We start from the raw sequence: 13,824 nt of genomic DNA, 5'->3' as shown, positions 1-13,824 counted from the left end.
GGACACTTGCTGGCAGGAAGGTAGGTCTAAGATGGCCAAGTCCAGGGCTGCCAGCCCATCTAGAGAACTCAAACCTCCCGTCCCCCCCACCTCCTCCTCATGGGGCTGCTGGGAAAATCTGAAAATAAAAACAAACAAAAGACATTTCAGAAAACGCTTTGAAAATACTAAAATACACAACACCATAGTAGAAAACGGTTGGCATTGTATTTTGCAGACTGTTGTGGGCTCCTTATTGAAGATGGGCTGACAGAGGAAGATACGAATATGCCCCTGCTACAATGAACAGCGTTTAACTGTTGTCTCCTACTGCATCTGCAGCTCCCTAGGGTAACAGGTACCAGTGCTTTTAAAGCCTGCATTTTAGGCAACAGTGACTACAGAGGTAGGTCATTTGAAACAAATTACCAAATGAGAGAATAGTCTTTATTTTAAACTCAGAGCCATAAGGTTTTCTCCATAGTCTTGAACATAAAGTGATCAACTAGATAATTATATTTCCCTGTTGTTTAAAAAAAAAATCTAAAATACAACATAAAACAAATGCTATTTCTAAGTAACACACTTCCAAATCCTCAAATGACGGGTGCTGAAAGAGGTCACTTCAGAACATGAATTATTTAGCTCTCCTGCCCGGGTATTGATTTCCTACAGCAACTTAACCTAATTACACTATACTGTAATGAGGAGGGAAATAAAAATGAGCACTAGCAATATACGCTTTCAATTCTCAGTTTTAAAATATAATTAACAAGCATAACCCAGAATTCCAGTATGACTTTTCAGCAAACTCAACCAAACTAAGTTTCAGAAGGCATATACACACCTTCATCGTCCACGACAAAAGAACGAACACAGAGCAGACGAGTCGCACGCACGCCAGCTTCCGCACGGGGAGACAAACGAACACTTGTTACTGTGCCCACAATTTACTCTGTGTAATACCTGCTTTAGCTGAAGGGTTTGGAAACCCTGAGACAACAAATTAAAAGCCTGCCAGGAAACCCGTCCCACCGGAAAGCGAGACATGGATACAGGTGACTCACATCACGGCCACAGCATTCTTCCAACACAAACCTTGTTCACATGGAGCTCTTTCACATCCTCTCAATGCTCCCAAAACCTGGGCAAAACCTCCGTGGAAAGACCAAAGGCTAATCAATTAAGACCTGTGATATACAATGCCTCTTTCATAGTTCTCCAGTTCCATTTTTACACTTAAAAAATGCAAAACTTTTAAAAGGAAAAATTTTTACACGATGATTCTCAAGAAAGATGCAACCCCTCCGCTACTCTGATTTATATGTGCTTTTTTCTACCCTCTGTTGGAAAACCATAGAGATTTCCAACCAGTAGATTCCTTTCAAGACAGGCTATACTTACTAACAAATGTCTTGTAATTGCAAAAGAATTTACTTTCATGAGCCGTTTACTGTGAATACAAGAGACAGGGAAAAAGTTAAAAGCACATAAACAAACAGAGGCTGATGAAAACACAGCTAATCTCAGCCTTCGATGCCCAATTCCTCTCTCCTAGTCCTTGAGGGTCAACGTTAACAGAGCCGCAAGTTTTATAATTCTTCCCTGCCTCAATGCAAACAGCCATGACAATTATTTGCCTGATTCACCCATGATATTTAGCTATCAAAGCAATGATAAAATACCCCAAACATCTTTTTTCTGAGTTAAACAGCAGTAACTACAAACACTTTCCAGAATATATTAGAGCAGCCTACCTTTCCCAGTGGTCATGACTGTCGGTGATGGAGGCACAAGTGAGAACGCTGCTCTGAAAGCTACACCTGCTCACAGCTGCGGACGCCTCGCAAACTCTCCACCCACAGGCTTCTCCAGCGCTCCCAGCACCAAGGACAGCGGCCGCCCCATTCCAAAATAAAAGCCTACCCTCTACAGAACAGTGACTTGCTCAAGGAGCAGGGGCCTTCTCTATCTGACGTTACTCACGTCAGAGATACTCATGTCAGAGAACCGTCTCCCCGCCCCACCCCCCGCAAATGCAATGAGTTTATTTTTTTTTCTTTTTCTTTCTTTTTTTTTTTTCGTTTATTTTTATTAGTTGGAGGCTAAGGATGGCAAGAACTGTCTTTAAAAATGGTATGGAAAAAAATTTTAACCAACTACTTGATCAACCCCCGCCCCATAGAAAAAGAGAATTTCTTAACATAAACTTTAAATAAGAATAAAGTACAAAGGCTATCTTATTTCCACACGGAGGATGATAGAGTAAGCTGTCACCTGCAGCTTGAGCTCCTGAAGCTGGCATCAGAAACAGTCTCTTCCAGGCTACTCTAGGGGGTGGTCTCCCTGGGCAGCACAGCAAGCTTGCCAGTCTTGTGATATATCATCCCCGCAGCCGTGACTATGGAAACACTTTCCTAAGACACTGAACCAGAATCCCAAGCCTTGTAACATGCAGAATCTAATAAACAAGCAGGGGGAGCCCATGATCAGCACTCGATCCACTTATTCAAAACCACTGTTTTAAAATACTACACAATAATGGTTTAGCTTCTTAATAAAGAAGACTTTAAATTAAAGCTCTGTCCTAGCTACAGTGGACAACAATTCAAAGCTTACCTAAAACTAACAATTCACCATTGAGTCTATTTGCTTTCACACTTGTATTTCTCATTTCCAACAACTGAGAAATGATATCTAGCATTTTTCAAATAACAAATTATTTTAGTAAAACAAAAGAAGGCAGGCTGCATTTTACAGCAAAGTGATACTCTAGATATATGGGTATGGGTTAATAATTTTATGATTATTATCTAGTTTATAGTTTGTCAGCAAATAAGTACTTTTCTTTAGCTACAGATTTATTATAGAATTTTCATAGATTTAACCAACATGATAGTTTCATTCTTTCCTCATAAACATGTTAACCTTCCTCAAGAAACTCAAAAGCATGCACATTTTTAACCAAATTAACATCTATGGGCCTCATTTCAATCAACTCCAGTTAAAGATCATTAAGTGGCTGCAGATAAAGGACAATGACTAGTCTATAATTACTGGCTCTTTCATGCTGAAAATCCAATTCTCCCATGAGCATATGCACATCTGCATGATTTAAAATGTACATAGAAAATAATTTGCTTTTTGAAACCCATAGAAGGAAAAACTGTAATTTTTGCTTCAAGGGGTTTGCTAATTACATGGAGATGGGAAAAAAGAAACATCTACAAAACAACATATTTTTAACTCTCATATTCCTGCCACTCAAAACTCAAAGGCCTTCAGGTAACCTAGCAACAAAAAAGAATCACACAAAGCTGAAGTATTCCATTACAGCCAGGCCACTCACCCCCAACTGCTGCTCAGATGCTTTTTCACTGCTGTTTTTGTCACAAGTCTAACACTTGTGAAAAACGAAGTCTCTGGCATTTATATAATCAATTACACACCTTAAAACATAATTTTGAACATGTCAAGAGAATTACAACCCAGGACAAAACCCATTTCTTCCCCAAGTGTACTGCTATTACATCAACAGTTCCTTTCAACCTAGCTCAAATCCAGAGCTTTTATTTCTTACTTAAAGGAGCTTTATTGTTCACAAGCAACAGCAACAAAAATAAATTAGAATTCATCCAAATTAAAACCTTAGATGCCAAGAAAGTGAAAGACAACCAAAAATTGGAAGAGTATTTGTAAATCAAGTATCTAGTAAGAGTCTTATTAACTAGTATATGAAAAGAACTCTTATAGTTCAACAGTAAAAACACAAATAAACCAATTTAGAAATGGGCAAAGGACTTGAATAGTTTTTCCAAATAAGATCGTTTGTAGAAACAACCGACAAGTACATGAAAACACTCAACATCATTAATCACGAGGGAAACGCAGATCAAAATAATGAGATGCCACTTCACACCCACCACAATGGCTAGGTTTTTAAAACAGAAAGAAAACAGTGTATGTTTTGTTTTGCTGGAGAGGATGTGGAGAAAATGGAACCCTCACACATCGCTGGGGGAAATATAAAATGGGGATGGGAAACAGTTTGACAGTTCCTCCATAGGACGAATAATTCTGTGAACACAGAAATGCCACAGGATCCAGCGATTCTACTTCTAGGTATATACTCAAAAGGATTAAAAACATATGTGCAACAAAAATTCATAAACTATTCACAATACCAAAAAGGAAGAAATCATCCAAATGTCTACTGAACACAGTAAACAAAATGTGCTCCAGCCAAGCAACGGAAGAGAGGTACTAATGCACTCCACAACATGCACAAACCCTGAAAACATTCTGTCAAAGTGAAATAAGCTACACAGAAATCAACATATATTGCATGGTTCCATCTACCTGAAATGTCCAAAAAAGACAAATTTATAAGGTAGATTAGCCATTGCCGGATGTAGGGATGGAGGGGAGGTTATCGAGATAAGGAGGTGACAGATAAAAACCTAAAAAGGTCTCTCTCTTGCAGCAACAAAAATGTTCTGAAACTGACTGTGGTGATGGTTGTACATATCTGTAAATACATCAAATACAACTGAATTAAATACCTTAAATGAGTTGATTGTATGGAATGTGAATTATACCTCAAAAATACCATTTTTTAGAAGGGGATTACTGTTAAAGAAAACGTGCATTAAATTTTAAACATGTACAAAGCTATGGTTTTTCTAGTAGTAATGTACAGATGTGAGAGTTGGATCATAAAGAAGGCTGAGCACAGAAGAATCAATGTTTTTGAAGTAGGGGGATGGAGAAGACTCTTGAGAGTCCCTTGGACTGCAAGGAAGATCAAACCAGTCAATCCTAAAGGAAATCAACCCTGAATATTCATTGGAAGGACTGAAGCTGAAGCTGAAGCTCCAATATTTTGGTCACCTGATGCCAACAGCTGATTCATTGGAAATGATCCTAATGCTGGGAAAGACTGAGAGCAGGAGAAGGGGGCAAGAGAGGATGAGATGGTTGGATGGTATCACCGACTCAAAGAACATGAGTTTGAGCAAACTCCAGGAGATGGTTTAGGTCAGGGAAGCCTGGAGTGCTGCAGTCCATGGGGTTGCAAAGAGTCAGATATGACTTAGCAACTGAACAACAACAACAACTCCAAAATAACCCAATACTCCACAAGAAACAGAAGTGTGACAGTTATTCTCAAGCGATGTTCTTTATAATTACAAAAAAATGAATATATCCAGAAAATGGAGCGGGAGAGGAGAAACCTATCACTTTGAGCACGAACCCCATCCCAGGCGCTGTACTGGGAGATGTGACATCTGATCTCACTTACTCTGCACAATGAAGGAGCAAGCTGGCTCCCAGGAGTGAAGCGATGTGCTCTCAGTCACACGGCTGAGCTGGAAAGAGTGAGAGGTGGTGACCTAAGAGGAGACCGCAGAGCCCCGTACCAGGATCTTAAGAGGAAGGATAAAGAGGACAGACAGGGAACCACAGGTGGCCCAAGGGGGTGGCCAGACCGAGATGAGGCCGCAGGGCTAGACAGAGTGTGGCTGCAGCAGACTGGGAAGGATTTGGGTTACCCTGAGAGCAAGAAATTGAAACAGTAAAAAGACTAAAAAAGGACAAAAGCAAGCAGGGAGGGCAGGAGGCAGAATCTGCCTGCAACACAGAAGTATTCGGAAAGACTCTTCAACGAATCCCTTCATGGGACTGAAGCCCACCCTCTCCAGCGAGCATCACCACAGAACTCACGTGGTATTACTAATGCCTTTTCCTTTCTCTTGGAACAGAGTAACCCATTGAAACTTCTTCCCTCTGTTCTTAGAAGCTGATGGTAACAATGGGCTGGATATTTTCAGGAGATTAATACTTGCAAAATTCCTAAAAAGAATATACCTAATCTAGAACTGATGCTTACTTTCTATTTTAATGTTTCTACTAAAATATACTCAATATAAAGGGCCATGCTCGCATCTTGAATCTGACTTGAATGACATAATGTATTCTAGCTCTTCTTCATACAGCCCATTATTTCTGACAGATGGGAGATAAAACAAGACAAGCCGTATGCTGACAACTGGTAAAGTTGGCTGGTGGCCACATGGGGGTCCATTACTCTCATCTACCCATGTTAATGTACACTTAATGTTTTCCAAACAAAGAAATGAACAGGGAAGGGTGGTCAGAAGACCCCTGCTCAGCAGCACCCACCCCACTGTGCGTCCATAGAGCTTGGTACACATTGTGTCCACCTCCAAGAAAGTGCAGATCTGAGTTGCTCAGACTTTGGAGAAGTGAATACTTCACAAACGAACATCAAAGCGACAGTGCAGGTAGTATTTAAATGTTTTTTAACACTGTCCTGGGTGAAGCAAACAGGAGATCTTCCAGCCTCAGTCTCTTCCACCACAAAACAGTTTTCATCAAGAGGAAAAGGTTGTTTCTCCTTTTGACAATGTCCTACACCAAATAGAACAGACTCAGGGGTGGGGGGGGGGGGGGGGCAGGAAGAAGGCAGGAGGACAGTGAGCAGGTGGTTTTAGATAGATGGCATCAGAGTGCTGGAGACGGTGAGACGCGTCAACACCCACACGACCAGCGATGACACACCCAGGCAGCGAGGGAGACGAGGCCTTTGGGACAATAGGAACGTTCCAATTTACACGCCTGGACAGACAGTGGAAGACGTACAGAGAAGATCCAGGACAAAGTTGTGTTTAGCTGTTTGGGGTTTTGTCTTTGAACAAGAGGAAAATAAGAATCTGGGTTTAGATACATGTCTCCAATACAAGAAGAAATGTCAGACAGGCAGCTCCTTCACATCGATTAGTAACACTAAGACAAAGTGTGGGCAAGAAGCGCTTTATCTGGCTAGTCAATGAAGCTCCAGTCATACACAATTACCACCCAAAGGAGAGAAAGAAACAGGCCTAGGACCAAGCTTTCAGAATTTAAGTTGCAGACATTAAACAAAGGAAGGACATCTAGAAAGAATAGTCCAACAACAGCAACAAATCAGAATGAAGTGAGGCCAGAGAAGCCAAGGAGGAAGAATGCTTCAAGAGGAGGCAAGGTGGGTGACTCGGCAGGGTGCAGACTGGGAAACGTCAGCCGCTGATGGTGCCAGCAGCTGCCTCAGCGACAAGACGGAACCACGAGACTAGAGGGTCAAGGAGTGATTACAAGGTGAAGAGACGGAGACACAGAACACAGATGTTAAAAAAAAACAACAACCCACAGGCCCAACACAGGCACTTACACTAGGCCCCGCCACCAGAGTGGAGAGCCCGCCTCCCCTAGACTGCAGTGTCCTGTGGTGGGTCGGGCATTTCCCGGCCGGCACCAATGAGCTCATCTGTCTCCTGGGCGTCCTCCAGCCCCCAAAGGAAGATGAGGTCACTACCAAACAGCCCCATCCCATCCCCCACAGGTGCATTACTTTAGCCTGAAATAATCTCTTCTGAACATGACCTCCTTGTCTTGCCTTTAAAAATCTTTCCCTTTCACACTCACCAGATGGGATGCTGCCCAACTCAAGACCCATTCAATAAAGCCAATTAGATTGTTAAAATTTACTCAGCTGAATTTTGGTTTTTTTTTTTAACACAAACCACTCAGGAGAAGTGCTATACAGGGGAGGAGAGAGGCAAAGCAATGAGAAAAACCAGATGGAGACATACGTGTGCCTGGTTTTACTGAAAGACACTAAAATACGCCAGACAAGTTGGGGGAGGAGAGTGAGAACAAGCGTGGGCCAACCTCTTTCATGACGTTACACGCAAAATTCCTCAACAACGTAATGACAAACCGAACACAACACTGTACACAAAGAATTGTACACTATGACCAAGTGGGATTTATTTCCAAGTATGAGAGAATAGTTTACCATTAAAAAAAAAAAATCAAGCAATGTAACTCACAATATCATCAGGCTCAACAGAAGTCAAAGCAGCATCCAGATTAGAAAGTAAAAAACAATCTCTATTCACAGATTAAATGATCTTGTAAACAGAAAATCCTAAGGAAGTCACTGGAGGGGAAGATCAAGAGAATAAACAAGTTGAACAAGACTGCCAAATACAAGATCAAATATAAAATTCTACCATATTTCTATATACTGACATTAAACAACCCAAAAATAAAATGAAGAAAACAATCCCATTTACAACACCACCAAAAAATAGAATGAATAGAATGAAACACCCTGGAATAAATTTAACAAAATCAGTGCAAGACTTGTAGACTGAAAACTATAAAACATTGTTGAAATAACTTCAAGACCTAAATCAACTGAAAGGTATCTTATGTTAATAGACTGGAAGGCTGAAGGCTGTTAAGATGACAATATTCCTTAAAACAGTCTACAGGTCCAACACAGTCCCTATTAGAACCCTACAATCCATATGGAAATGCAAGGAACCCAGAAGAGTCAAAACAATCTTGAAAAGACCACAGCTGAAAAACTCAAACCTCAACCCAAATGTCCTTCAACTGATGAATGGATAAATAAAACACAGTATAGTTATAGAAAGAAATATTATTCACCCATAAAAAGAAACAAAATATTGATTGATACACACACACACACACACACACACACACACACACACCCTGATACACACACACACACACACACACACACACACACACACACACACACACACACACACACACACACACACACACACACACCCAGGTGGACAAATCTTAAAAATATTATGTTAAGTGAAAGAATCCATACACCATGATTCCATTTATACAAAATGCCCAAAACAGGCAAATCTGCAGAGACAGAAGGTAGGCTGTCAGGGACTGGAAGGAAAGGGAAATAGTGCTAATGAGCACAAGGCTTCCTGGGGCTGATGACAATATTCTGGGATTAGATAGTGGTGATAAGTGTATGACTTTCTGAATATATGAAAAACCACTTTTAAAAGGTGAATTCTTTTGGCATGAATTATATCTCAATATTTAAAATAGGCTGATGATTTCGGAAAAAAACTCTAACACCTAGTTGTGATAAAAAAAACTCAGATAAACAGGAATCAATGAGCACTATCAAAAATCTACAGTTAACATCAAACTTAGTCATGAAAACCCTAGGACTGGCAACCAGGCAAGGAGCTCCTTCTCACCATTCTTACTTTAAGCGTCCAGCAAGGGCACTCAGGCAAGAAAAGGAAAAGAAAAGAACACACGTCTGAGAGAGACAAAACCGTTCTTGCTTGTAGATGGCAGTGAGTGCACATCTTGCTGATCTCCCAAAGTTACTGATGACAGACTGAACAGTCTGGGTTAGGGATTCTAAAGCCTTCATACATGCACCTTTACCTTATTCTATTCTGGCTCTAACAGTTAAACCGTAAGAATACAAGCCAACAGGTGTCCCTCGTTTTACTGCACTTTGCAGACACAGAAATGTTCTCTCCTCCCTTCCTCCTCTTTTTTTTTTTTCACTTGAAGGGTTTGTGGTAAACTTGCAATGTGCAAATATCCTGAAGCTATTTTCCCAAACAGCAGTTGCTCACTTGTGTCTCTGTGCCACTCTTCCATTACTAGTACTATTTGTTATGGTGATCTGTGATCAGTGATCACTGAAGTCACTATCTTAAAACGATTATGACTCACTCAACGGTCAAGGGGATGGTTAGTATTCTTTTTTAGCAATAAAGTATTTTTTAATTAAGGTACATACATTTCCTTTTTTTTTCAGATATAATGCTATCACACACTAAAAACAACTAGTTTGGTGTAAATATAACTTTTATAAGTGCAGAGAAATGAAATTCTTCACATGATCCATTTCATTGCAATATTTGCTTTATTTTAGTGGTCGGCAACCAAACCCACAGTATCTCCTAAGTATGCCTCTACAGTAAAAAGCTGAACAAGTCTCTAAAAAATTTTGAGTTAAGGCCTTCTTACAAACTGTCTTTTTTAATATAGATGCATAACAGAACTGTTTTTACCCTCAACCCTACCTCTATACCACATGCATACACATACATGGACATACACACACACACACACACATTCCACAAAAATAAGGAAACTGGGGGCAATATTCTTACCAAGACAATTAGATTAAAACATTGCTGAGAACTACCCAAAGCCACAGGATGCTGGATTAAATCATACTGTCACGTTCATTAAAACTCATACAATAGGGACTTCCCTGGTGATCCAGGGGTTAAGACACTGTGCTTCCAATGCAAGAGGCATGGGTTCAGTCCCTGCTGGGAGAACTAAGATCCCACATGCCATAGCAGTGAGGCCAAAAATAAATAGATTAAAGGAAATTAAAAGAAAAAATCACAGACTATTCAAAGTATACATGAATCAGTCCACCATGCTGTATGCCTTAAACATAGAGTCCTTAGCTGCCGTCTATGGGGTCCCACAGAGTCAGACTCGACTGAAGCGACTTAGCAGCGGCAGCAGTATACAGTGTATGTCAATTATTTCTCAATAAAACTGAGGAAAAACTACTCATGAAGTGTGTGTGTGTATATGTATATGTGTGTGTATACATGTGTGTATATGTATATATGTGTGTGTATATGTATATATGTGTGTATGTGTATATATACATGTGTGCATGTGTGTATATGTGTGTATATATGTGTATATACATGTGTGTATGTATATATGTGTGTGTGTATATGTGTGTATGCATATATGTGTATATACATGTGTGTATGTATATATGTGTTTGTGTGTATATGTGTGTGTATATGTGTGTGTTAATGTATGTATATGTGTGTATATGTGTGTATGTATATATGTGTGTATATGTGTGTACATGTGTGTGTGTATTAACCTATGTATGTATAGGTATAGATATACACACAGAGCAGCCTGGTGAGGGGAGCTACAGTCTACGGGGTTGGAAAGAACTGAACACACCTGAGCACTACCTTGCCTTGATAAAATCTTCCAGGCAGGCCTCCAGTGTGGATGCGGTCTTTGTCCCCAGGGCCAACACTATAATGAGATGCTGTCTCATACACAATAAAGTCAGGAAGCACAAACTCGGTTTCTGCCACCCCTCCTACCGCTTTGCCCAGTACTTTCTATCTTGATGCCAGCAAGTTTTAAACTAGAAAACCACACAAACTACACACACACACACACACACAATATAAATTATGCCATGGTTAAATATAAATTATACAATTACAGGAAAATTAATTAGAAAAGAAAAATAATTTGTTGGTGACAGCTAAATCATAATTAATCTTTTTTTGAATGCTATAATGTTTTTACAAATGTACAAAAAAGAAATAAGAGGGTTAATGAAAGTGTTTTATAAGAAACAAGCTATTTAAAGACAACTCCTTACTGACAACAATGGGTATGCAGCTGGAGTATGAGTCACAAGACCTGGATTCTGTTCCTATTCTGCCTTTAGGCACCGTGTCACTCTGGGAGAAATCACTCAAACTTTTTAAACAACCGCGAAATGTAAAAACTACGCTATGATCTAAGATCCCCAGCAATTGTGAAATGGCTATGATACAATGAGGTACCCAAGACTAGAAACGTTCTTGATGGCAACAGACTTTTTGATGATTCCCAAAAGGCACTAAGGATAAAGAAGAGAATAAAACAAAGTTCTTACCCTCAAGAACAAACAAAAAGATATTTCTGCAGTAATATACATTAAGAAGGAAAACCAAGCAGGATGAGTGCAGAGTGCATCCCCTCACAACACGGGGGATGCTGATCCTGACGCCCGTGTAATGAAGGGAGCCTGCAGCTAAGACCTGGATGGGGCAAGAAGGCCTCAAAGACAGCCAGGGGCAAGTGTCTCCAGCAGAAGGAATCAGGAGCACTGAGGCCCTGGAGCAGGACAAATGTAAAATGTTACAAATTAGCAAGGAGGCCAATGGGTTGGAGCCAAGAGAACTTTTGAGAAGAACACCACAAGATGATCCCAGAATGGGGGGCTGCACCAGACCACACAGGGCCCAGCAGCACCCCATGAGCCCCTGAGCTGGGCAACCTTTGGAGGATTCTGAATGAACAAAGGACTGACATCACTTGCACTGCATTCTAAAAGGATCACTCCAGCGGCTGAGTGAAAACAGGCTTTGGGTGTTAGGAGAGAGAAAAATCCAGCCTCTTGGCTAGGAGCTGCCACGGGGTGCAGGTAAAAGGCCACTCTGCCCTGAACCAGGAGAAGAGCGGTGCTCACCACCGGGAACCTCCGGGATTCTGGATGCATTTTTAAAAGAAGCCAATAAGATTAGCCAATGGTGGATTCAGTGCAGGTTACGGAAGAAAGTCAATGACAAGGCCATCGTTTCCAGCCTGGGAAGGTGGGTGAATGGAGATTAAATGCTCACACCTAGAAACGCTTAGTACAATATCAAATCCAGCTGTTCAGAATCAGAAGATAGCATTCCTTAGGCTAAAAGCAAACCTGAAAAACCACAAGTAGAATGATTGCTTTTTCTACTCACCATTCGCAGATTGTATCATGTTTCCAGATTTTTGGACTTCATCAAATTTTGTAAAAATTACATTCAACCTGTATGAAAAAAAATATATATATATAAACTATTAGCCATCATTGTTTACAATTATATTTTACACTAATGTTGAGTCTTACTCACTGAGACCCATCTAATAACAACAGTAACTATGCCAACAAGAAATGAGCCATGCTTGTTTTAAGCCAAGCACTGACCTAATGGCTCCAACTGAAAGATCTCCTTTAATTCTTGTAACAGCTGTGTAAGAAATTATATATTATCATACCCATTTTACAGATGGAGAACTCTAGACCCCCTTACTTAAAGTGACACAGCTGGTCAGGGTGGTGATACCAGACCCGAGAGTAAGAATCAGAGGCCAGGCTATCATACATTATACTAAACTGACTGACATCTCCAAACAAAATGTACGCATCATGAAAAGTATTTGTTTCTCCTATTTCTAAGCACATACTGCTGATAACTTAGAGTACAGATTTTCAGAATGCATTGATACAATACAAAGCTTTTTCTGTGACTCTTGCTTATTACAAAAAAAAAATGCTGTAATTTCTCTAAAAGTAAATGTTGTGACTGGATAATCTTCAGCTTAAAAATCCACGTGACACATATTTTCTATTAATGGATCACTTTCACTTTGACATTTTGAAAGCAGTGAAACTCCTTAACTAGGCCAAATATTCCATCCTAGTGACATCAAAAATGGGAGGAACTGGAATGGGTTGGAATCCTACCTTGTAGTCAAGAAAAAAGAGGGTTTTCTGAGCAAATTACAGGTATATTGGAATAAGCATAAAGGCTGAGATTACAAAGTCATGCATTTTTGCATTCAAACTTGCACCACCCATTTCAGGGATCAGACTAGAAATGTTAAATAGCACTTTCTTACAAACCAGCCTGTCATACAAGTTCTAATCACTTCAAACAGGTTTGATTTCCTTTCCAATCAGATGGAAGCCCTTTGGGAGTAGGGATGGGACCTGTATCATCTTTGGTAGTCTGTGCACACCAAGCATTGTCATGTAAGAGGGTGACATCACCACTTAAGAGGGCTGGTACCTGCTGCTGTCCCCACCCTAACGGTGGAAAGCTAGGTGGTTCACACACTCCAGAGTCAGCTCGCACGTGCATTCATTCACTGGGCCAGCACTAAGCTCCCTAGGTGCTGAGACTGGAAGGTTTCCACCATTTAGAGCGCCTATTTACCTCTACACTTCATTCTAGCCTACTTACCCTGTGGCATTCTAAGATCCAGAGGACCCAAAATGCGCATCAGTGAACAGGGGTGAAATGAAGGAGGTGAACTGGCCTGATGCACTGCCTCTCCTGCTTCCCATTTCATGACAGACAGTGATCTTTTAACCCATCTCTCCAG

General features: G+C 40.5%; 1 protein-coding gene across 5 annotated transcripts in view; it reads right to left on the bottom strand.

Moving 5' to 3' along the window:
• The window catches only part of CLASP1 (cytoplasmic linker associated protein 1), a 266,484-nt gene that overhangs the window by 133,430 nt on the left and 119,230 nt on the right, over nucleotides 1-13,824 (bottom strand). For all 5 annotated transcript variants that reach the window (XM_065931368.1, XM_065931366.1, XM_065931370.1 and 2 more), the window contains exon 8: nucleotides 12,417-12,484. In XM_065931368.1, the coding sequence (XP_065787440.1) occupies nucleotides 12,417-12,484 (68 nt within the window). The remainder of the gene's footprint in view (nucleotides 1-12,416; nucleotides 12,485-13,824) is intronic.

Source organism: Muntiacus reevesi, chromosome 3, assembly GCF_963930625.1.
Source record: "Muntiacus reevesi chromosome 3, mMunRee1.1, whole genome shotgun sequence".
Lineage (NCBI taxonomy): Eukaryota > Metazoa > Chordata > Mammalia > Artiodactyla > Cervidae > Muntiacus > Muntiacus reevesi.
The sequence above is the reverse complement of the archived record's forward strand: the minus strand, read 5'-3'. Positions and strand labels throughout refer to the sequence as shown.